The sequence below is a fragment of the Stenella coeruleoalba genome, assembly GCF_951394435.1.
Source record: "Stenella coeruleoalba genome assembly, chromosome: 18".
NCBI classification, from domain to species: Eukaryota; Metazoa; Chordata; class Mammalia; order Artiodactyla; family Delphinidae; genus Stenella; species Stenella coeruleoalba.
The window spans coordinates 19122333-19148973 of NC_137164.1; the positions used below are offsets into that span (position 1 = coordinate 19122333).

At 37.0% G+C, this 26641-nt stretch overlaps 1 protein-coding gene across 3 annotated transcripts in view; it reads left to right on the forward strand.

Moving 5' to 3' along the window:
- Positions 1–22982, forward strand: part of SUCLA2 (succinate-CoA ligase ADP-forming subunit beta) — a 78241-nt gene extending 55259 nt beyond the window's left edge. For 2 of the 3 annotated variants that reach the window (XM_079903450.1, XM_079903448.1), the window contains exons 5-11: positions 1784–1912; positions 5121–5259; positions 11613–11774; positions 11869–12011; positions 16721–16841; positions 17568–17656; positions 22181–22982. In XM_079903450.1, coding sequence (XP_079759576.1) covers positions 1784–1912; positions 5121–5259; positions 11613–11774; positions 11869–12011; positions 16721–16841; positions 17568–17656; positions 22181–22255 — 858 coding nt within the window. In that variant the 3' untranslated portion in view covers positions 22256–22982. The remainder of the gene's footprint in view (positions 1–1783; positions 1913–5120; positions 5260–11612; positions 11775–11868; positions 12012–16720; positions 16842–17567; positions 17657–22180) is intronic. The other variant, XM_079903449.1, reaches the window with a different exon arrangement.
- Positions 22983–26641: the final 3659 nt, after the last annotated feature.

Here is a 26641-nt window from a genome sequence, read left to right on the forward strand (position 1 = left end):
AACTGTTTTCTGGTTTTCTCTAATAGGCATTTGGGGTCATATATTGTTGTTGTTAAGTTGGTGTTTCTGTGGGAGAGCAAAATCTGGGGCTTTCTTTTCCACCATCTTGCTGACCCTGATGTCCAGAGTATTTTTGGGTAGTGGCAGTGGGGGTGTGCAGGGGTTATGAAGTAGGAATGATTGACTGAATCATTGCCCACTAAGTTAAACTTAATCTCCAGGCCTCCTTCCCTCTTGGAAGTGTGGGCTGATATCATGTGGCTCAAAGCTCCAACCTTCTAATCACATCATTAGTCTTTCAGACCTGGTCAGTGCCCACCTGAGTCATCTCCTTTGTATTATCTAGGGGTCCATTGTGAGTCACCTCATTAACATAAACTCTCAGATGTAGGGGAGGGTTTAGAAGTTGCCTCCCATGCACTGGGGACAAAGGCCAGCCAAATTCTTTATTACACATGTATATTGAAATCTAGTCAGGCAGTATAAAATTTAAAAGGTACAAAGATGTACAGGGAAATACAAATCTTCCACCCATCCTTGTTCCTCAACCACCCAGTTTTTCTCCTGGAGGGCTGATACTTAAATCTTTTTTTGCCTAAGTAACAGTTAACTCTCTTTAAAAAATAATAAATTCCACCACCACCACCACCACCACCACCACCCTGCCTCCCCCACCCTGGTCCCTTTGGCTATTGCCATATTTTGAGGATTTGAAGGACTGTATTGTTCTCCAAACAGTAATGAATATAATATTATTCCTTTACATTATACCTTGAAATGAATTTGTTACTGAAACACTTAGGTACTGGGATAGAAAAGTGAAATTAGTCTTTTGAGGTTTTTTTTTTTCTGGATTAAGAATAATATATTCACTGTAGAAATTTTTTTTAAAATAGTGACACATAAAATAACAAAAGTCTTATGATTTAATGTTTTATTTCTTATCTTTTTTCTGCTTGTGTGAATAGTGGGAGGGTGCATATTTAAGCACACTTTATGTTAAAAAAAACACAGTTGAGAATAGAATCGAAGGTTTTGTATCATTTTTTCCTAGATTACACTGCTGAGATCATTTTCCTTTCCAGATGCATTAAATAATCTTTAGTAGCATGGTTTTACCATTTCCTTGTTTTTGCATGTTAAGATTATTTCTGGTTTTGTGCATAAATTAGCAAATCTATTAGATAATTTTACTTTGTTTTTTCTTGATTGATTTTAGAAGACTTAAAAGTTAACTTAATTGTTTGGTATTTATCATCTTACCTTCTTATATTGCTCATGATAATAGCCAGAGCTATTCTTTCAAGGTAGGTAGCTTTCTTTTTTACTGACTTCTAGTAGGGCTAGCGCTTATAAAATCAGGACCTTTTGTTCGTTAGGCTTTCCCTATTAAATATCAGTAAACTGTTATATGATTTTTTTAATGTTCTTTAAACAATACTTTAATGTCCCTTCAGTTCTTGTGAAAAATGTATAGGTTATATTTCACATATGTATATGATTATATTAAGTTGTTTGGTATACATTTGTATCTGTTTTTAATCTTTTTCCCTCACAGGTGAGCCATTGTCTTCCTCTTCCTTTTCACTTCTTTTCCATTATTTCAATTGAAAACTTAGGGGGGGCATTGTGCAGGTGATGCAAGGATAAATTCTCAAGGGAATTTAAAAATAGTGGGGAGTGATAGATGTATAAGTCTATAGTGTACACAAATAGATTTTAAGATTTTATTGACGGTTCCAAAATAAAATCTAGATATTTTGGCTGTTTCCCCTCCTGCTAGGGTCCTGTATTGATAGGAAGTTCTCAAGGTGGTGTCAACATTGAAGATGTTGCTGCTGAGACTCCTGAGGCCATAGTTAAAGAACCTATTGATATTGTAGAAGGCATCAAAAAGGAACAAGCTGTTCGGGTATGTTGTACTCCGAAACATTTCTAGCTTTTGATTGGATAATTACAACCCTTAAAGAGAATTAACTGTGTAAGTGAAGTGATTGACAAAACTTCTTAAAAAATTTTTTTGAGTGTCAAGGCATGTTAACATGTAGTTTGAAATTGCAACTTTTTAGAAGTATCTAAAGCGTTTTTCTTCATATCCTTCATAAATACTTTACTATGTATCTTTAAAAGATAAGGATTCTTTTAAAATAGCCACTATACCATTCCATCCCTAGTAAAACTAACAATAACTTCTTAATGTCATCACTTACCCAGTCATTCAAATTCCCTAATTGTCTCAATTTTTTTTTTTCTTTTACAGTTTGAGTTGGGATCCACATAAGTTCTTTCATTGTGGTTGGTTAATAGGTCTCATAGGTCTTCTTCTAGTTTATAGGTTTCCTTTCCCTCACTTTCTTCATCCATTTTCTTTCATTTTGTTGAAGAACCTGGGTTAATTATACTTTATTGTTTTTCACAGTCTGGATTTCACATCCCCATGGTGGCATTTAACATGTCCTATCCCCCCTTTATTTCCTGTAAGTTGTATGGAATGGTAGGGACACTGTCTCATATATCCCTACGATAGATAAGTGATTTTATTTTTGGGGGGTTTTATGGACGCTTTTAAGAATCTGTTTAAAGCTGTGGACTTTCTCTCAGTGTATGTACACACTCGGTAAATTTTGCCTACAGTTTCACTAGTTTTCTGTACCATCCTTCTTGTGTGCCTCTTCCTCCCATTCGATTCCCACCCCACCCAAAAAAAGCCCCCCAAAAGAAAAACTTAACCATGAAGTTTAGTATTATGGCCTGTGAGAGTTGCTTGTTAATGTTTGTAATACTGCTAATTAAATTGTTTAGCTTATATATAAAAAATGAGTGACCCATCTTAAAAAGAAGTTTGAATATTAAAGTTTGAATGAAATTAACATCTCTTAATAGGAAACTGTCAAAAGAAGCTTATGGTATCGAAGTACAGTAGAGCAGGAACTTTGACTGATACAAAGATTTCCCTGCTAAAGCATGAAGAAAGTCATTTAGGCAAGTGAATGGTATAAATGTTTAAAGGGGACAGAGATTTGATTCATTAGGTAGTTATGTGAGAGTGATGACTAGAGACTTAAATTTAAATGAGAAAGAAAACACTTGGTTTACAAGAATACTTGAAGGAATAATCTACTAAGATTGTACCGTTTTGAGTGATGGGTGAACAGAAATAGTTCCCAGCACAGTGCTAGACAAACTAATTTCATACTGGGCTGATCAGAATTCTTTTGTAATTCTCAGGTGTTTACATTTAAAACAGTAGATTGTAACCTAGTGAAAATCTTTCTAAATGAAATGGTACTTTATTTCTCATCATTCTTTTTTTTCAAATGTTTTAACCCAAAATTACATTTCTTAGTTTGATCATCCACTTTATTTTCATTTGATTATTTGCATTTGTCTTCTTGCAAGAATCACATTCACTTTCAAAGAATTTAATATTTTCTGTTATTGAAAGTCAGATATATTGTAGCCTTAGATAGCAATTGGAAGAGAGGAAAAAACTACTCCATAGGTTTCCTGATCAGCTGCAACAGTTAGGATAAAAAAAGAGACATGTGGCTTCTATACCAGTGGTTCAGAATTGCTTATACAACTTTAAAATATTATGGAGTTTTGGTCCACTATAGAACTTGTGAACCACAACTTCTGGGTTGAGACCTTGGTGTATGCATTTTTAAAAAAGCTCTTCAGGGCTTCCCTGAAGAGCACAGTGGATAAGAATCTGCCTGCCAATGCAGGGGATACAGTTTCGATCCCTGGCCCGGGAAGATCCCACATGCCGCAGAAAAACTAAGCCCACGCGCCTAGAGCCCGTGCTCCGCAACAAGAGAAGCCACCGCAATGAGAAGCCCGTGCACTGCAACGAAGAGTAGCCCCTGCTCGCCACAACTAGAGAAAGCCCATGTGCAGCAACGGAGACCCAACACAGCCAAAAATAAATAAATAAATAAATAAAAATTGAAAGGAAAAAAAAAGCTCTTCAGGTATATTTAGGGAGGAATCTCTGCTCAAGACTGTAAACTTTTCTACTAGATTAGAAGCTTAAGTACCTGTATATCTTTTGAATCTAGCATATATTAGGTGTTCAGTAGATTTTTTTTTTTTTTAATAAATTTATTTATTTATTTATTTATGCTGTGTTGGGTCTTTGTTTCTGTGCGAGGGCTTTCTCTAGTTGCGGCGAGCGGGAGCCACTCTTCATCGCGGTGCATGGGCCGCTTACTATCGCGGCCTCTCCACGGAGCACAGGCTCCAGACGCGCAGACTCAGTAGCTGTGGCTCACGGGCTCAGTTGCTCCGCGGCATGTGGGATCTTCCCATACCGGGGCTCGAACCCGTGTGCCCTGCATTGGCAGGCAGATTCTCAACCACTACGCCACCAGGGAAGCCCTCAGTAGATTTTTGAATGAATGGGATAACACTTGTTTGACTGGATGTGTCTTCATTGCTTGGTAGACACTCTTCATAAATTACCTAAAAGGTAAAATAGGGTGAGTTAATATTTTGGCCATTGGACCATTTGGATTATCAGTCTGCCTTTTATATGTAGTTTTAATAAAATATAAGTCTCTATTTTCAGTTTAGGTTGGCCATAAGGCTTAGTGGTAGTCTGGAGGCTATGGAATAACACAGGAACAGGAATTGAGGCGAATGACAAGTTATTTGACCTCTCTGAATCTCTTTCTTTTTTTTTTTTTTTTTTTTGCGGTACGCGGGCCTCTCACTGTTGTGGTCCCTCCCATTGTGGAGCAAAGGCTCCGGACGCGCAGGCTCAGCAGCCATGGCTCACGGGCCCAGGCGCTCTGCTGCATGTAGGATCTTCCCGGACCGGGGCACGAACTCGTGTCCCCTGCATCGGCAGGCAGACTCTCAGCCACTGCGCCACCAGGGAAGCCCTGAATCTCTTTCTTTGTAAAATGGGCATACTACCTGCTTTGTGAGGATTTTGAATAAAAACTTTTGTTTAACCATTTAGTGATAGTAGATGCTATTTTAGTGATTAATGTTTGACCGTAAATGAGTCATGTTTATTATTTAAATGATAAACTACAAGGTTTTTTATTTGTAATAATTTAATGTTGATTGGATGTATACAGCATTCCTATAATAAAGAGACAAATTAATTTCAGCTTGCACAGAAGATGGGATTTCCAGCCAATATTGTGGATTCTGCAGCAGAAAACATGATCAAGCTTTACAACCTTTTTCTGAAATATGATGCAACCATGGTAGAAATAAATCCAATGGTAGAGGATTCAGACGGAGCTGGTAAAGTATCTTTTATCAAACATTGATTGTCTGTTTATCCACTTATCATATTCTTCACCGAGGAAGTTGAACTCATAAGGAAGTGAACTCATTTCTATGTAGAAGCTTATTTTATAATGAAAAGAGTGAATGTGAACAAATATTAAAGAGACCCTTTAAAACAAACACCTTAAATATATATTTATGTACACACAGAGGGGTTAAAGCTGCACTGTATGGCAGCTACCAGTCACATGTGGCAGTTAAAATTAATTGAAATAATATAAGATTAAAATATTTCTCAGTTGCACTAGTTACATTTCAAGTGCTCTGTAGCCCCATGTATTGGACAGCTCTGTATTGGACAGCACACATAAAGAACAATTTCATCATTGCAGAAATTTCTGTTGGGCAGTGATGGATTAGAGTATCCACTACAGTAGTGAATAAATAGTTGTAGTTTTGGGGAATTAGCCATTTTAGTCTCCCCAGGTTTCAAACTTTAGAGACACCATGATTGTTATTGTACAAAGTGTGTATTCTGATGCTAGAGTCATTTAATATTAGGGAAGTAAGATTAGCTTGTCACTTTGACAGCTTTTCTTTTACGTATGTTTAAAAGGTAAATCAGGTTTTGAATTATCATGCCTTCCATGTATAGTTTTTCTAAAAATATAAGTTGCTTTATTGTAGCCTAAATTTTTCTTGATATTTTACATTAATTGCTTCTGTTGCTGTAATTTGTTTGATTTTGTTTCAAGTCTCTTTGGACATTTCTAATCTTCTTAAGCATTTGTAGATCTCTTTCACTTTTATACTTCTAATTAGTTATATTCATTATTATAGAAGTCAATTTTTAGCTGGTCATTTATATGGTTGTATAAAGAAAAATGAGTAAATTTTCTTGTGATTGTAGAGGTAGTTTATAAAACTAAAAATAATTAAATTTTTTTAAAGAGTGAGGGCTGATGCACATTTTAAAAATGAAATGTCCAGTGAAGGAGAATTATCTGTATGAAACCGATATTTTTTTTTAAGGGAGGCAGTTCTTACCTATTTATTCTTTTAGATTGGCATTACTTAATCCTTTGTGGGTCAAGGACAAATTTTAAGAAATGCAGTGAAAATTGCATGAAAGCGAGTAACCCTCACCAAGGAGTCTGCACCAGTGTTCCCATGTGTGCATGTGCATATGCCCTGTTTTTCATGCAGTTTAGGGGTTCTCAAACTCCTTGAAGCCTTTGGTCCTGCATTTGGTACTTGGATGTCAAAATTACTAACTCCTATTGCTAGGCAACCTTTAGAATCCTTTTGTCAGGTTTCAAAACCGATCATTCTGGAATTTTTTTTTTTTTTTTTTTGCTGTACGTGGGCCTCTCACTGTTGTGGCCTCTCCCGTTACGGAGCACAGGCTCCGGACGCACAGGCTCAGTGGCCATGGCTCACGGGCCCAGCCGCTCCGCAGCATGTGGGATCTTCCCGGACCGGGGCATGAACCCGTGTCCCCTGCATCAGCAGGTGGACTCTCAACCACTGCGCCACCAGGGAAGCCCCATACTGGAATTTTATTGGAATTGTATTCATCCTATAAATTGTTGGGGAAAAATTAACATCTTCCTAGTAATCAGTTTTTCCAACTAGAAATACCTATTTTTCCATTTATGTAAGTCTTGATTTATACTTTTTTAAGTAAGACTTATTTTCTTTGGGTAGTATCATATTTCTTTTTAGATTTATTTGTAGAAGTATATTTTTGTTGCTATTTTGATTGGGATCTTTTCTGCCATTGTATTTTCTTACTGTTTATTGCGGTATACAGAGGCTGTTGATTTTGTTCTTCATTTGAAGATTTTAATTCTATTGTTGTATTTGTTTTCTAAGTATTCTAAGTATACTTTGGTTTCCTATAGTAAAGTTTATTTAAAAAAATATGTTCCCTCTATTTAACGAAAACATAGCAAATACTATATGCTAGGCACTATTGTAAGAACTTTTCAGATATGGACCCCTATAGCTCATTAAATGTTTATAGCAGTTCTGTGAGGTAGATACTATTACTATCCTTATTTTATAGGTTAGGAAACTGAGTTACCAAGAGGTTAAGTGACTTGCCCAGGGACACATGGCTAGTGGTAGAACTGGGCGGTGAATCTAAACAGTCAACTGCAGAATTTGTGCTCTTACATATGACACAGTTGTATGACAGGGATATTTTGGGTAGAGAGTAGTATATCAGCATTATTGGAGTAGGAAGAGATTAGCAATAAGGTATATCTTTTAGGTTAGGAAGCTGTAGCAGTAGTCCAAGCAGGAGGTAACAAAGGCAGTGGGAATGGAAAGGAGAAGGCTTTATTTTACAGATGAGTTCAAGCTCAGGCTCTGTTAGCAGATCTACATTTCTCACAGTACTTCCTTTATATATTTTGAATGGAGGCTTTAGACCAATGCAGACTATGTAGTTATAAACGTATGCAGATTGATATGTTTTATTTATAAGGTTCATATTGAGTTTCAAAAGTAATATTTTTAAAAATAGAAAATATAGATATTTGTCTCCTTTTGGTACCAAGTTACCATATGACAAGATAGAATATACATTTGGGAAAATTATCATAGTATTCCTTAAAATAGTAGTTTAAGGATATTTTGAATGACTAAATTTGGAGTTATTTCCTTTGTGCACAGTTTTTTTGGAACATATATGCTGCATAGAATGAAGTATACCTCTTAATTTGTACCGGTTTACTTGTTTGAATAATTGTAAGAAGAAAGCTTATAGACTCTAGACTTATTTTCCTAGTAATGCTCTGAAAACATAGGGTAATATAATATACATATATATATATATATATTTGAATACAATTGCTTAAATAGCTTATCATACCATTGCCATCATTGGGGTTTCTGAGAGAGCTTCCAGTGATTACTGATCTTCCCTGACAGAGTTCTAACTAAAATGGATCCGACAACTAAATTACACCATTAGACAGACTTAATAAATCTATTCAAATATGAGGCTTTAACAGGGCAGGCCTTTCACGGATAGACTATGCCTTGGGAATAGCAGTTGGAAATGGTTGCTCGCTGTGGGAAGCTTACTCCCAAGAGGAAGAAGGATTGAGCAGAATTATGCATGCCTAGTTTTATAATATCTAGATTAACTAGACAGATAATTTGTGTCCTTTCCTCTGGGAAGAATTAAGTAGAGACAGTGAGAGACATATCTTATACTAAGCGAATGTGAAAGGAAGCATCAGGAGTGGGGAAGATTTGATCCCGCCGCCTCCCCCCCAAACATTCCTTAGTATTTTCTTTACCCACTGAGCTCAACCATCAAGCCTGTGATCTATCAGGGTGGATGTGGAGCTCTTGAGGGAGGAGAGGTTAGCCGTCTGTTTGGGTAATCTTGTTCTGACTTTGAGGCTGCCTTTCCAATCCCAGCCATTGTTCCTTTGGCTATTATATGGGAGCATCTATAGGTAGTTTGGATTTTTACCCCCAGAAATTTCTAAAATGGGTCAAAATAGTACACCAGTATCAGCTTTAAGAAAGTGTTATGCTCAATTCTGAAAATTTATTCTTTTCTGTTTCTGACACCACATTATGTTCAGTCAGGTTGTCTATCGGAATTTCAAAAGTTCATCAGTGAGATTAGATTATGGCATTAAAATACTCTGAAATACTCTAATAGTAGATTACATAAAGACACAGCTGGATTTAAAGTCCAAATGTGATAAAAGTCCAGAGGACCTAGAGAACTGAAGTCCCAAGTCACATTCTCTTATCTGAGTTAGAAGTTCAAAGAAATTAATGTTCTTTCTAATTTTGTAAATATTTTGATTGAATGAGAGGGTATGAATTCTAGATAGTTTTAAAATTCTTTTAGCCATGGCAGTTTGGACTGTCTGTCACAGGAATGGGTAGAGTTTCTTTGGGATCTCAGAAGTTATATTATTTGAATTTCAGATCTCTTATGTGCCTGAATTCTAAAAGTGTACAAAAGGTTAATAATACATATAAGTTTATCACAGCTTTGACCCTCAATTACCAAATTTGGAGAAACCCCTCCCCCCAAACTCAAGCCATTCCCACTGCCAGGGACAGTGATCTCAGGCACAATAATATTCTCAGAACCATGTACTTCGTTTTATCAAGGGTCATGGCAGAAACTCAGTGAAAGCTGAATGAAAGAGAATGGACTGATATTAGTCTCCCCAGGATGCCAGTTGTCTTGATTATCTTACCTATGGACCTGAAATCAGTTGAGAGAAATCTCCAAGTAAGGAATTAATTTTAGCCTGGTGCATTTGTGACTTCTAGGGGGGAAGAAACCCAAAATGTACATTTCTTAAAAGTTTTTCCTCTTTTGAACACTATGAATTGAGTATGGGCTCTGTTTACTGATATTACACATACCCTTGCTGTTAGCAGAATTGTCAGTGGCTGATTCTACTGACTGTTGCAGAGCTCAGGTCTAGGAAATATGCTTCCTAGGTATTTCACCCCAAGTATGTTTTTATTGGAGAATCACCATCACCTGAGTGAACCTGTCTTTATCTTCTTGAGTCTATATACTTTAGAGGCCTACTAAGGATTAATGCCTTTACTATGTGTTCCTCATTGTTTTTTGAATGGCATGTTAATTTTATTAATTTAATAGATATACGGTTGACTCTTGAACAACACTAATTTGAACCATGAGGGTCCACTTATAAGCAGATTTTTTTTTCAATAAGTATGTACTACAGTAGTACTACATAATCTGTGGTTGGTTGAATCTTTGGATGCAAAACTGCAGGTATGAAGGGCCAACTGTAAAGTTATATGCAGATTTTTTTGCTAACATATCTTGAGCACTTTTTGCATTTACTAAAGCATTCTTCTAAAACACTTATTTTAACATTTGTAAAATTTGTCATATATAGATATGCCACAATTTATAACTATAAATTTATAAATGATTATCAAAATACAAGGGATCTGAAGGATCACAATCCCAGAAACATACATATTGTCATTCACCAGTGATTTCAGATATTGTACTTTTTAGTTCCAAATTTTCAATATGGTTCCTTTCATAGTTTTATTTTCTGCTGAGATTACTTATGTGGTGCTTTATTATGACCATATTTTCCCTTAAATCATTAAACATGTTTAAAATAGCTATTTCACAGTCCTCTGATACTTTAAAATTTGAGTCATCTTGAGTTTGGTTTCTTTTGACTGCTTTGACTCTTTATTTTTGGTTACATTTACCTGTTTCTTCACAGATCTAGTAATTTCTAGTTGTATACTAGACATTTTGGGAGACTGAATTCTGTCAGCTTCCTCTGAAAGAATGTTGGTTTTTGTTGTTAATAGTTAATTTGGCTGACTCTAAACTTTGTCTCTTGTTTTGTGCAACAGCTGAAACTGCTCAGTTCTTTTAGCCTCTATCTGTTCAGGAATAAGGAGAAAGTTGTAGTTACATTGGAGCGAGGAAGGGATAGAATACATATTGAAAGCTAAAGTCAGAGAATTAACCTTCATAAGGGCCATTTTGGTAGACTGCTGGAGGTAAAAGCCTGATTAGAGTGGATTTAAGAGAGAATGGCAGGAGAAAAACTTGTACTGGTATAGGGCGTTTTTTAAGCAGGGCTTGGCAGATGTAGTCTCAGTTACTGCTACTTCTCTACTTGTTCTTCTCCTTCTTCCTTTACCCTTTCTTTCTTCTTTCTTCTTCATAACATGTTAAAAATATAAAACCCTTTGTAGGCTCACAGGCCATAAAAAAACCAGCACAGGCTGAATCTGGCCCATAGGCCATAGTTTGCTGACCCCAGGTTTAAAGAGACAACTCTTTCCGTGAGTTATGTTGTATAGAAAGAGGAGAGTAAGGGGGTGGGGGGAGGTAGGGAGTAAAGAGTTTTTTCTTTCTTTTTATTGAGGTGGGGGAAGGAACAGCATTTTTACAAGTTAGTTTGATTTAGCCAATAGAAAAGTGGGATGGGGTGGAATTTACAGTACAAGAAAGACAGAATTAGTGGAACAATCCCTTTGAGTTGAGACCCTGGGCCCAAGCAAAGGAGTTAGCTAGGAGCATGGACAGTTAATTCTTGGTAATTAAAAAGAAAATTAAATGGTTTTGAGGGGTTTTTTTCCCCTTCTTTATCTGTTGCTTAGGATAGGTGTAGAACCAGTAACTTTGATGGGGCAGTTTTAATTTTCACATATTCTTTTTCAAGAAACAGTTTGAATTAATTGTGAAGATAAATTGAAATACTTTCAGTAAGTAACAAAATGTGTTTTTCTTCTGAGGTCAAAAATATTTGATTACTGTATAGTTTATTGTGTCTATCTTGAAATTAACATCACTTTATTTTTTTCCTTCAAAGTGCTATGTATGGATGCAAAGATCAATTTTGATTCTAATTCAGCTTATCGCCAGAAGAAAATCTTTGACCTACAGGACTGGACCCAGGAAGATGAAAGGGACAAAGATGCAGCTAAGGCAGATCTCAACTACATTGGCCTAGATGGAAATATAGGCTGTCTAGGTACCACCTGTTTTTATGTTAAGAGTTGGATTGGCTAAGCTTAATTTATTTTCTTTGTTTGTTGCTTATACAAATCATTTTCCCTTCTTGATAGTAAATGGTGCTGGTTTGGCAATGGCCACGATGGATATAATAAAGCTTCATGGAGGGACTCCAGCCAACTTTCTTGATGTTGGTGGTGGTGCCACAGTCCATCAAGTAACAGAAGCATTTAAACTTATCACTTCAGATAAAAAGGTAGGGGCAGAACTTATGTTTTAGAATTTGAATGGAGAGAAGTAACTTGATTAATTAGTAAATGTGGTCGTTATAGTAGTTGAGCGTTAAAGTTCAAAAGTCCTCAATAGTTTGGAAAAGTTTGCTGAAATCAATAAAATAAAAGTTAGCAAGAAAGAAAGATAAACTTTCTCATTGTGATTTAGAAAACAAGGTGAAGAAATACTGGATGGTATTAGATAATACTATAAACGGTAGTGATTTGGCATGAGAACCCATTACTATAGAAAAAATTTTGGAGCTGTTAGTTAATAAAAAAGCCAGAAATCTGGAAAGTCTGTAAAGCTAAAAAGAAAATAAAAATCATCTTTAATTCTATCCAGACATAGCTTTTGTTACTATTGATTTGATTTATTTTCTTTAAGACTTGTTAATGCTTATATATTTCACACATACACTCATACACATTGCATATGTATCATTCTAGAAACAGCTTTATTAAGATATAATTCATGGGGCTTCCCTGGTGGCGCAGTGGTTAAGAATCTGCCTGCCAATGCAGGGGACACGGGTTCAAGCCCTTATCCGGGAAGATCCCACATGCTGCGGAGCAACCAAGCCCGTGTGCCACAACTACTGAGCCTGCACTCTAGAGCCCGCACGCCACAACTACTGAGCCCGTGTGCCACAACTACTGAAGCCTGTGCACCTAGAGCCCATGCTCTGCAACAAGAGAAGCCACCGCAAGGAGAAGGCTGTGCACCACAAGGAAGAGTAGCCCCCGCTCACCGCAACTAGAGAAAGCCCACACGCAGCAACGAAGACCCAGTGCAGCCAAAAATAAATGAATAAAATAAATAAAAATAAACCAAAAAAACCCAAAAAAACCTGGCTTCCAAAAAAAAAAAAGATATAATTCACATGCCATATATTTCACCCATTCATATATATATCTTTCAATACACACATTTTGAGTCTTTTTTTGCTAACATCTCTTGAGCACTTTTTGTGTAAAGTATTATTCTAAAACACTCATTGTAATGTTTGCATAATCTGTCATATATAGATATGCCATAATTTATAGTTAAGAATTTATAAATGATTATCAGAATACAAGAGATGTGAAGCATTGTGATCCAAGAAACAGACATATTATCATTCATCAGGTATTTTTTTAAGGAATATATCTACTGTGTGACCAATGTGGGTTTTTGTTTGTTTTTTTTTTTTTGCGGTACGCGGGCCTCTCACCGCTGTGGCCCCTCCCGCCGCGGAGCACAGGCTCCAGACGCGCAGGCCCAGCGGCCACGGCCCACGGGCCCAGCCACTCCACGGCATGTGGGATCCTCCCGGACCGGGACACGAACCTGTGTCCCCTGCATCGGCAGGCGGACTCCCAACCACTGCGCCTCCAGGGAAGCCCCAATGTGGGTTTTTTTAAGGCTTATGGAAATAAGATAATGGCCTTCATGTAACTAGTCTTACTGAATTTAGACTGAGAATTTGTCATTGGTAGGGATCAAGATACCTTGAACTGTGTTGAGAATTGAATGAGTTGGGCAAGGGGAAGGAAATGTGCAGAGGCATGGGGTCCAGAGAGGGCCACTGTGTTCATGGATTGGTAAGATGCTTATGCATAAAGATATAGCATTATTGGGATGAATGATAAGGAGCAATGTTGGCAAATTGAGACCCAGGTTGTGAAGATCCCTGTATCTATAGCTAAGGAGTCTTGAATTTAATACTTCTACCCCAGCACATTTACAAATACATATATCAACTCCTTACCTTTTTGTTTTTTTATTTTTAAAAAAGAAGTTAATTCTGCTAGTAAAGGGTGAAATGGGGAATAGGGAGACACTGGCAGGAGATATCAATTTGGTTATTATACCTGCTTGTTGGGAAGGATGAAGAGGTCCATAACAAAGGCAGTGTCAGTAAGAATAAAGCAATGAAACCTACACTGCTGAGATAGAATCCTTAAGTTCATTTTTTTCCTTTTTGGGCGTGGCATGGGGAGGGATTGGTTAGGAGTTCTGGCTGCAGAGAATCATTGGTTGGTGATATCTTTTGTGCTGTCAGAAGCAAAGTAAAGAAATTTGGTATTTTTGAATGAATGTGTTAAGTTTGCCCTGTGGTGATTATACCTGGTAGATAGTTGTAAAGATATTCTTCCTATAATGGTCAGATGTGTATTTGAGAGTCCTCAGTATATTGAGAAAAGCTGAAGTGTTAGGCGTTGGTGATATGACTCATGCAAGTGATTTGAGGAAACCAAGAATGGAACCTGGCTCCTCCCACCCAGTGCTGAAGGATTGAATAAGGAAGGAAGACCCTATAAAAGAGAGAGAGAACAAACTGACAGTGATGGTTGCAGATCAGGAGAGAGTGGTGACATCGAAGGCCAGGGTGAAGAGTTCTGGGAAGTAAGGGAATGGGCAGTAGTGTTAGATGCTGAAAGAGAGGAGAGGGGGACAGAGGCCAGGCTGCAGTGGGTTGAGTTGTGATTGGGAATTGAGGGTGTGGAGCCATACAGGAGAGTTACTCTTTCGGTGGTGGGGTCTGAGGAGGCACAGAAGGACGTAGTGCTCGCAGTTGAGTGGAGGTCGGCTTGAGAAGAGCTGTGCAGTGTATGCGTGTTTGTGTAGAAGACCAAGAAGATGGGTTGTTTCTAGCTGGAGAAGAGATTTGAAGATAAAGAAGAGAGTGAATATAGCTAAAGGAGTGGAGACCTGGAGGAGACACAGTACAGTAATTAGTGATGAGGTTAGTTTTGGAGAGGAGGTTACTCCTTAAGGTATTACTGGAAAAGGAAGATCATATGCTAGAAGTTAGAGAGTTTGAAGTGGGATAGGAGGCTCATGAAGAAGGTTGAAAGGTATGAGTCAAACTATTGCTGATGAATCATTATTATACTGCTCTTCAGGTTATGCTCGTGTTTCACAGGTTTGGTGTTTGGTTTTGTTTTTTCCCACTCTTTTACTTTTCTTGAAGTTGGAATGGATAAACTAATAGGCTGGAAGCATGCATTATTTGAATGGGGACACAGGTAGACTGGGTATGAGAGAGGAGTGGCTATGAGGAAGCTGAGTGTGCCCACGACAGTGTCATTGGTTTGCTCAGCTGTGGCTTCTAGGCTCTATAGTGAAGCATGCCAGATTGGAGGAGAGCTGATAGACTGGTTGATTAGGAAGGGGTTGAGGGACTAGAGACTTTAAAAGATTGGATTTGATAGAGTTAGAGATGAAAGGCGTTAAGTGAAAGGAGAGGAGGTTGAGCAAGAGTGGGATTTAGACATTTGATATTGTAGAGACATTCATTCTGTTCAGGTCAAGGATTTGTCCTTGGTAGTAATCAGTTGATATGGACTGGAGGTAAAAGTGACATGGTAGAGCTCCAGTCACTTTGAGGCTCAAGTGCTAGATGATGCCTGTGGTGCGTACTGTAGCTATCCCACATGCGGCGGGAGGGGGTGAGATGGGACGGTGCCAGAGTCCACTGTGAATTCTGTTCCATTATGAATTCTAGACCTTTATTTCTTTAAGTATAGAAATAATAGTGGTAAAGATAAGGAATGCTTAGTATAACTCAGTGTGTCTCAACTTTTTTCCTGTCATGGCATTCACAGAAAGTAACATTTCAGTGGGGCATGGGAGGTACATGGAGAAGGTTGCTTGTTGTCAGAGGCCACTGGCTCAAGGTGCCAGCCGTCCCAGAACCTTCCTAATTGCTCTAAGGCAGCGGTCCCCAATCTTTTTGGCACCAGGGACCGGTTTCGTGGAAGACAGTTCTTCCACGGACGGGGTGGGGGTGGGGGATGGTTCAGGCGGTAACGCGAGCGATGGGGAGCAGTGGGAAGCGATGGGGAGCGGTGGGGAGCGATGGGGAGCGGTGGGGAGCGGTGGGGAGCAATGGGGAGCAATGGGGAGCGGCAGATGAAGCTTCGCTCCCTCACCTGCCGCTCACCTCTTGCTGTGCGGCCCAGTTCCTAAGAGGCCATGGACCGCTACCGGTCTGTGGCCCAGGGCTTGGGGACCCCTGCTCTAAGGGGTGAGGGGAACAATATCTTGGTGTGTCTATAACCCATTTCTATCTCACTGTTTGCGAAGTTCTAGTGTAGCTGAATAAACTAAGCCTCTTTTTAAAAAACAAATAAGGTTTTTTTCTAAAGGATAGAAGAACAGCGATTCAGACTATCGGTGTGATGATGAAAGAATGCCAACCCAAATAGGCCCTGGGGTTTGGATGTGATGTGTAGCCAGGAGTGTCCATCCATACAGATGTTGAGTAATTTTGAGGGCCTGGTTTGTGTGAAGAGTTGGTAGAGTTGATGGGGAAAAATGAAGAGATGATAGTTAATGAGGACTAAATTGGAGATCTTACATATGATGTTGTCTTACAACATGGTCTGGGTTAGTAATGTTGGTAATGACTATGCTTAATAGGAAACAAGAAAATGGAATCAGGAGGTCTTGTTAATATGTGACAGGAGAGAAGAGACTGTGAGCCAGGTGTTGAAATTACCCAAGGAGGGGAAATAAGTTTTGCTAGGTGGTGGACTGCACACACTTCAGTGATGAGAGCTGCATGCAGAGAGTATGGCTGTTTGGTCTGAAAATGTTTCCATGAAGTTAACTTTTATCATAAGGCACAGATACTAGTGTTTTCTTGGGAAGGAAGGAAAAACAGTCATTCCTTTAAAATTTTAATCTAAAACATTTTATTGGCAGGTACTGTCTATTCTGGTCAACATCTTCGGAGGAATCATGCGGTGTGATGTTATTGCACAGGGTATAGTCATGGCAGTAAAGGATTTGGAAATTAAAATACCTATTGTGGTACGGTTACAAGGTAAGTGTAAAAGGATCTTGCAGTTGTTCTGTGAACTCTAATTGCTTAAAAGTTCATAATTCCAAGGGGTTTGGTTCATTTAGTTTTAAATTTAGTTTTAAATAGCTGTATATTTTTTAACATCTTTATTGGAGTATAACTGCTTTACGATGGTGTGTTAGTTTCTGCTCTATCACGAAGTGAATCATCTATACGAATACATATATCCCCATATCCCCTCCTTCTTGCATCTCCCTCCCACCCTCCCTATCCCACCTCTCTAGGTGGTCACAAAGCACCGAGCTGATCTCCCTGTGCTATGTGGCTGCTTCCCACTAGCTATCTTTTATACATTTGGTAATGTATATATGTCCATGCCACCCTCTCACTTTGTCCCAATAGCTGTATTTTTAAAATGAGAGTATAGTAGGGAATTTTTAAAACGTGGGTTAAAAAATTCTAACATTGGAGCAAAATTGTTCATAGTTTTGCTTGCTATAAGTTGATACATTATTTATTTGTTGTACGTATCTTGAATTTTGACTTGTCTGAATTACCATTAATGTGGTACGGCAAAGTATTTCACAAGGTAACTCCAGGTTTTTATAGTATTTGGTTTAGAAGCATTTGTATTAAATGACCAAAGTTAGTTGAAATTTCATATTTGTAAATGTATATTGTGACAAACATTTTAAATGATTTTGTGTAGGTATTTAAAATGTCTATATTTGCATAAATCATTTCCAGGTACACGAGTTGATGATGCTAAGGCACTGATAGCGGACAGTGGACTTAAAATTCTTGCTTGTGATGACTTGGATGAAGCTGCTAAAATGGTAAACAGGTTATGTTGATCTGAGGATAAATTTGCAGTGTATGAAAGATTTATAAACATTTAGATTCTAAAATGAACCAGCTAATATTGCTAATAATGAGTGTTTCAGCTAAACACTGGGAGTATTGAACCCCATATACCTATCACCCATCTTAAACAATTACCAGTTCATGCTCAGTCATGTCTCATCTTATTCTTACCTACTTCCTTCCTTGCCCATGATTATTTTGAAGCAAATCCCAGATATTATATTATTTCATGCTTATCATCATGTATCTGTAAAAGATAAAGGTATTGATGATATAAAGGGATTATTATTACTTGTTTCAGATGGGATAGTGGTATTATGTTTATGTTTTATAAAAAAAGAATTGAGTCAGTGTTGAAATTTCCCTGATTCTCTTAAATATTTTTTGCCTAGGTTCTTTGTTAGAATTAGGATCAAAAGTCTATGCTTGCAGTTGGTTAATATATCACTAAATTTCTTTTTATAGATTCTCCCTTGCCTCTTTTTTTATTCTTAACTTTATTTGTTGAAAAAACCAGGCTGATGGTCTTGTAGTGTTTCCTGTAGTCTGGATTTTAATTATTGTATTCATGGGGTGTCGTTTAACATGTTCCTCTGCTCCTGTATTTCCTGTAAACTGGTAGTTCAATCAATAGGTTTGATCATATATGTATTTGATTTTGAGGAGTGGGGAGCAAGAATATTTTATGGTTAATTTTGTGTAATTCCATAAGGAGGTATATAAATGTCAGATAACTTCTCTTTTTGTAATACTAGCAGTCATTGACATTCATAACTTAGATCCAATATTTTATTTATGCAAAGTGGTGATTTTCTAACTCTGTGATTATTTATTATATGGCATACTTATAAAAAGCAAAACTTTCTTGTATCAACTATTTGTTGGCATGAAGTACATTTTTCATAGAAAAAGCAGGGTACTTACTTAATTCTTTGGTTTTATTGATCAGTTTTCAAAATAATGGGTTTGTTCCATTATGGCCTACTAAAGTGACCCAGGCTTTTTTGTTTCTTAGTTTTTGTTTTTAGGTGTGTGTGTTGCATGCACGCATGTATGCACATGCTATTTTGAACTCATGGATTTAAATATATTTGATGTGGTTCAGTCCATTTTAGTTATTTTTATTGATGCGTAGATTATCTCATCTTTGGTCAGTGGGAACCTCTTCAGGTTGACTCCTGAGTCCTTCCTACATGCCCTGTGATATGCTTTCTGATATGATGAGATTTTTCAGGCTCATCTTTACATTTCTTGCTGCAGACCTGGAATCAGCCAGATGGTGTTTAGACAGCACAATTTAAGCTTTAAGGGTGCTTACAACTATTGGGTTGTTCATTGTTTCTAGATATTTTCAAGTGGCAAATCTAGGAAAATATGTATTTTTTAAAGAGATAAATACATGAGTACATAACTTCCAATATTTCCAATGCAAATCCAAGGTACAGTTTTTTTTCTTATCTGATATCTGTTTCTCTTTTTTCCCATTCTGTAGTAACATAAATATTCCTTTGCTTTGTCCCTCAATACAGACATGACAGTTTTAGAATAATAATACCAACAATATGACTGCTGAAAGTAGTTCAAGACTTGTATGTGCAGTTCTTTTTGTCCCTTGAAGTATTTCCCATAATTTGCTGGATTTTAAAATTCATATGAAACGGTTCTCTGTTTTATCCCACCTTTGATGCACGGTTAGCTTCATTGATTTATTTTAAAGGAATTGCTTAAAAATTTTTTTGTTATAATATTTCCAAAGTCAAACTGTAAAACAAGGTATACTTAGAGAATCTAGCCTTTATACCTACTCTTGTTTGTTCCTTCCCCATAGGTAACCAGTTTTTTGGTTTTCTTAGGATTTTTTTGTTCGTCTTTTCACTTTTTAAAAAACAAGCAAATAATGTATGTGTGTATATATAGATGTATGTATACATATATCTCTCCGCTTTCCCACATTATATGATGGTAACATGTATTTTACCTCATTTCTTTTACTTAACACTATATCTTGGTGCACACTCCCTAGTAGATACAGAGATGTTTTTAAATGAGAACTTCTGATTCTTTCCCACCTATGTGTATAGACATTTCACAGAATACTCTTTGGGGCTATATGGTTTAATCAGTAACTAGGCTTTTGAGATTTGCTTTGTTAATGTGATATCTTTTCATAAGAATAATAAAGGTCTTATTTCCTTCTTTAGGACATAATTTGGGAAAAAACTTAGCTAGTAAATAAAATTCAACTGCAGTTTAGAGACAGAGGAATTTACACTCAGTCTTGAGTTTAAATTAAGATTTTGAGCAAGGGAATGAGAAAGTGTTTCAGAAAGCCTGTTTTGACTTTGAGATGTGGAGTCAATTGTTGAAGGGAAGAGTGAAGGACAGTAGGAGTCTGGCTAGTGTAATAAATAGATGTGAGGTGAAGGTAATGGATAGGTTAGAACTTTTCTCTGAAAATATGCTTGTTTGCAATGAGAGCCTGAATTAAGAAAAGCTTTGTGGACATGGAGAGAAAGGAGAAGAATCAATAGGAGCTTGATCAATTAGACCATGAAAAATAAAGTGAACAGTTGATTTTCGTTGTGTCTGTAGTCCTTCTCTACTGAGTAGGAGGTTATGGAAGTCATGACAATATTAATAATATGAATATTAGCAACTGCTACCATTTATAATTTATTGTGCATGCAATGCTAAGCCTTTTTTTTTCTTCACGTATTATCTTATTTAATACAAGTTTGGTGAAATAATCTCCATTTTTATAGATGAGGAAACAGAGGCTAGATAAATTAACTTACTCAGGATCATGTATCGTAAGCATCAGAGTGGGATCTGAACTCAAGGTGTCTAACTTTAAAACCTTCTCTTAACTACCCTGCTGGGGAGGAGAGAAGCTAAATCTGTTGTTTGGTTTTAGATATGTTTAATTTGTATATGTTGTATGGTACCAGCTGGATATTCCCAGACAGATTATAGAGAGAGCATTGGAATTCAGCTTGATAATTGTTAACTTACTGACAGAAAGTAAAATACTAACTCCTAAACCCAAGCTCCTATCCCAACATTGTAAGTTAAGATTATTTACATTTCTTAAAAGATTTATTTATTTATTTATGGCCGCACTGCGAGGCTTGCGGGATTTTAGCTCCCCGACTAGAGATTAAACTGGGGCCCGGCAGTGAAAGCGCCGAGTCCTAACCACTGGACCACTAGGGAATCGCTTTTATTTAGATGTGCTTTACGTTCTGTAGTATCCAGCTAAGACAGTCACTGTTTCTATCTTTAAAGATAAAGGCAGAAGATCTAAATAGACATTTCTCCAAAGAAGACATACAGATGGCCAACAGGCACATGAAAAAATGCTCAACATCACTAATTATTAGAGAAATGCAAATAAAAACTACAGTGAGTTATCACCTCACACTGGACAGAATGGCCAGTCTGTATTTTAGTCTACAAATAACAAATGCTGGAGAGGGTGTGGAGAGAAGGGAACCCTCCTACACTGTTGGTGGGAATGTAAATTGGTGCAGCCACTATGGAGAACAGTATGGAGGTTCCTCAAAAAACTAAAAACAGAACTACCATATGATCCAGCAATCCCACTCCTGGGCACATATCCGGAGAAAACCATAATTGGAAAAGATACATGCACCCCTATGGTCATAGCAGCGTTATTTACAATAGCCAAGACATGGAAGCAGCCTAAATGTCCATCAACAGATGAGTGGATAAAGAAGATGTAGTATATATATGCAATTGAATACTACTCAGCCATAAAAAAGAATGAAATAATGCCATTTGCAACAACATGGATGGACCTAGAGATCATCATTCTAAGTGAAGTAAGTCAGAAAGAGAAAGACAAATACCATACGATATCACTTATATGTGGAATCTAAAATATGACACAAATGAACTTATTTACAAAACAGAAACAGACTCACAGACATAGAAAACAAACTTAGGGTTACCAAAGGGGAAAGGGAGTTGGGGAGGGATAAATTAGGAGTTGGGGATTAACAGATACAAACTACTATATATAAAAAAATAACCAACAAGGACCTACTGTATAGCACAGGGAACTCTATTCAATATCTATAAGGGATACAGAATCACTTTGCTGTACACCTGAAACTAACACAACTTGTAAATCAACTATAATTTTAAAAAAAGGAAAAAAATATAGATAAAATTTAGGCAATGATGAAGAGATATATACATATATCAGATATGTATCTATTTAATACCTTCTGATATTATGTATATGAATAAAATCCAGTGTGGGTTATGGTGTGGGTTGTGAACAGTGTTAGATTTGACTATCCTTCAAGAGTGGCAAATGCTTATAAGACTGTGAAGTGATTTATAACAATGTCAGAATAGCCCAGATATTTTAAATGAAAAAGACTGAACATGCAATTAATTTTACATTGACCAATCGTTCTGATTCTGTGTTTTTATGAAAATAGAGACAAAGCTTGTTTTTTTCCTTTCAGGTTGTAAAGCTCTCTGAGATAGTGACCTTAGCCAAGCAAGCCCAGGTGGATGTGAAATTTCAGTTGCCAATCTGATTTGAGAACCCAGTGGTTGGCTGAAGATGTTAAATGTGTTATAATTGTTAAAAATACTGAGTTCTGTATTATTATTGTTCCTTTTCTCTTTAGTGTGTGAAGATTGTAATTACCGTCTAGGCACAAAAACTTTTAAAAGCATTTGGTCTGCATTTAATTCTGTACAGAATGGGCTGTTTGTATAAAGAATGTGTAATGCAGTTATCTAGTTTGTTTTGTTGCAGCTTTCTTTCTCAGTTTTGCAGAATGTCACTTGCAATATGCCAGTTTATTGTTGGGTACAGCATTCTTCATTGATAAGAGTCTTATGAATGAAATAAATATGAAGACAAAGCTTTATTCTTTAGTGTCAGAAATGTATTATATCTAATAACTTGTTTTATTAGTAGAGCAGTGTATTAAAACAATGTTTATATAAGAAGTGTCTATCTTCAACACCAAATACCTAACTAAATATATCAGTCACTATTTATAAACAGACCTTTCAAACACTCCCCAGAATATTCTTTTAAGTATTTCAGGAAAGTAACTTGTGAATTATTTGAGCATTGTTTTAATCATTACAGAACATTGATATCTGCAAGTCCTCGTGATCTTGTGGTATTGAGAAGAACCTGTAGGTTTGTATCATGTAAGGATATATTTACTAAGGACCTTGGCAGACAAAATTAACAATGTCAATTTAAATTAATAAAAAATCTCCCAATGTGATTTGCATTAATGTTTTTTTTTTCTTTCTTAAGTAAACACAGTGAAGGTGATGTGTTTATCATTGCACTAAACACCTCTCAGGAACTGATTTGTAGATCATGTACTGGGGCATGATATTACATATTATAAAGCGATCTACAGATATTTCAGTTGAATTCTACTGTTTATGTGTGTGCCATCTGGTACCTTCTCGAAAAAGTCCACATTGTCTTTTGTGTCCCAATTTGTGTATGTATGTGTGTGTGTGTGTGTATGTATATATGTACATGTCCATCTTTTCTTCATTGCATAGAACAGTTGATATTTAACTATTAACAATGTTCAGACCATGTGATAATAACAGTGTAAGTACCATGGAAGGAAATACCAGCCAAGCAGTAGACTATGTATGTAAACATACTGGTGAATTTGAGAACTTACACCTATTTCTTAAAACGTGATCTCTCTCTCTCTCCCTCTCTCCCTCTCTCCCTCTCTCTCTCTCTCTCTCTCTCTCTCTCTCTCTCTCTTTCTCTCTCTCACACACACACACACACACACACACACACACACACACACACACACACACACACACAATGAGAGGCCGCATAGCATAATTGATTATGAGCGCAGAATTTGAAAGTGAATCTGGTTTTAATCTTGGCTCCACTACTTACTAGCTATATAAGTTGGGCAAGTTTCTAAATTTCACTGTACCTCAGTTTCCTCAAGCTCCTTTCTCATCTTCACTAGAATTATTTAGAGGGGAGAGGGAGACAGAGGCAAAGAGAGAGAGGGAGGGAAATTATATAGAGAACACATGAAATATATATATATTGAAACCAACTATATGTATATCATATGATTATATATTGGTCTGTCTTCCCTGCCTATACATTAAAAGACTAAGAGCCATTAAACCATTTAAAATTGTGATAAAGTTATAATTAAAAGTCCAAGTTTTTACCTTTTAATTAAAAAAAAATCGTTCTAAAGAATGCCAGCCAGTGATTAGCTCAGAAGATATTGGCATTTGTATTGGCTGGGTCTAGTCAGGAATTAAAGAAAATTCTTGGTATTTCAGAGAGGATGTAATGCCAGTGTTCTAGTTATCTATTCTTGCATAATACATTATCCCCAAATTTAGTGATTTTCAAACAACAAAATTTTAATCTTATCATTTCTATGTGTCAGAAAAATGGAAGCAGTTCAGCTGGGTGGTAGTTCTGGTGATGCAGTTATTTACAAGTTTGAGTACTACTCCCAAGATGGCCCCCACACATGGCTGTTAACCTCAGTTTCTCCCTGTGCCCGCCTATCCTCGGGGCTGATTGAGTGTCCTTGTGATAGGGCAGTTGGCTCCCTCCAGAGCAAGTGATCCAAGGGAACAAGAAGGAAGCTACAATTCCTTCTGTGTTCTAATCTCAGATACTTGTGTTCTCCTCTCGTTCTCATTTCTGCCAAACTCTATTAGAAATGAATCACTAAGTCCAGGCCCCAAGAAGAGGGGAATTCAGCTCCATTCTTTTTTTTTTTTAATATCGTTATTGGAATATAATTGCTTTACAATGGTGTGTTAGTTTCTGCTTTATAACAGGGTGAATCAGCTATAGATATACATATATCCCCATATGTCTTCCCTCATGGGTCTCCCTCCCGTCCACCCTCCCTATCCCACCCCTCTAGGTGGTCACAAAGCACCAAGCTGATCTCCCTGTGCTATGCGGATGCTTCCCGCTAGCTATCGCTTTTACATTTGGTAGTGTATATATGTCCATGCCACTCTCTCACTTTGTCCCAGCTTACCCGTCCCCCTCCCCGTGTCCTCAAGTCCATTCTCTAGTAGATCTGTGTCTTTTTTCCCATCCTGTCTCTAGGTTCTTCATGACCATTTTTCATTTTTTTTTTAGATTCCATATATATGTGTTAGCATACGGTATTTGTTTTTCTCTTTCTTACTTCACTCTGTATGACAGACTCTAGGTCCATCCACCTCACTACAAATAACTCAATTACGTTTCATTTTATGGCTGTGTAATATTCCATTGTATATACGGGCCACATCTTCTTTATCCAATCATCTGTCGATGGACACTTAGGTTGCTTCCATGTCCTAACTATTGTAGATAGAGCTGCAGTGAACATTGCGGTACATGACTCTTTCAGAATTATGGTTTTCTCAGGGTATATGCCCAGTATATATTTTTAAGCAACCTCCATACTGTTCTCCATAGTGGCTGTATCAATTTACATTCCCAGCAACAGTGCAAGAGGGTTCCCTTTTCTTTATACCCTCTCCAGCATTTATTATTTGTAGATTTTTTGATGATGGCCATTCTGAATAGTGTGAGGTGATACTGTAGATTTGATTTGCATTTCTCTAATGATAGTGATGTTGAGCATCCTTTCATGTGTGTGTTGGCAATCTATATCTTCTTTGGAGAAATGTCTCTTTAGGTCTTCTGCCCATTTTTGGATTGGGTTGTTTGTTTTTTTTGATATTGAGCTGCATGAGCTGCTTGTAACTTTTGGAGATTAATCCTTTGTCAGTTGCTTCATTTGAAAATATTATCTCCCATTCTGAGGGTTGTCTTTTCATCTTGTTTATGTTTTCCTTTGCTGTGCAAAAACTTTTACGTTTCATTAGGTCCCATTCGTTTATTTTTGTTTTTATTTCCATTGCTGTAGGAAGTGGGTCAAAAAGGATCTTGCTGTGATTTATGTCGTGGACTGTTCTGCCTATGTTTTCCTCTAAGCGTTTTATAGTGTCTGGCCTTACATTTAGATCTTTAATCCACTTTGAGTTTATTTCTGTGTATGTTATTAGGGAGTGTTCTAATTTCATTCTTTTAAATGTAGTTGTCCAGTTTTCCCAGCAACATTTATTAAAGAGGCTGTCTTTTCTCCATTGTATATTCTTGCCTCCTTTATCAGAGATAAGGTGACCATATATGCATGGGTTTATCTCTGAGCTTTCTATCCTGTTCCATTGATCAATATTTCTTTTTCTGTGCCAGTACCATACTGTCTTGATTACTGTAGCTTTGTAGTATAGGCTGAAGTCAGGGAGCCTGATTCCTCCAGCTCTGCTTTTCTTTCTCAAGATTGCTTTGGCTATTCGGGGTCTTCTGTGTTTCCATACAAATTGTAAAATTTTTTGTTTTAGTTCTGTGAAAAATGCCATTGGTAATTTGATAGAGATTGCATTGAATCTGTAGATTGCTTGGGTAGTATAGTCATTTTCACAATGTTGATTCTTCTAATCCAAGAACATGGTGTATCTCTCCATCTATTTGTATCACCTTTAATTTCTTTCATCGGTGTCTTATAGTTCTCTGCATACAGGTCTTTTGTCTCCTTAGGTAGGTTTATTCCTAATTATTTTATTCTTTTTCTTGCAGTGGTAAATGGAAGGGTTTCCTTAATTTCTCTTTCACATTATTCATCATTAGTGTATAGGAATGCAAGAGATTTTCTGTGCATTAATGTTGTATTCTGCTACTTTACCAAATTCATTGTTTAGCTCTAGTAGTTTTCTGGTAGCATCTTTAGGATTCTCTATGTATAGTATCATGTCATCTGCAAACAGTGACAGCTTTACTTCTTCTTTTCCGATTTGGATTCCTTTTATTTCTTTTTCTTCTCTGACTGCTGTGGCTAAAACTTCCAAAACAGTGTTTAATAATAGTGGTGAGA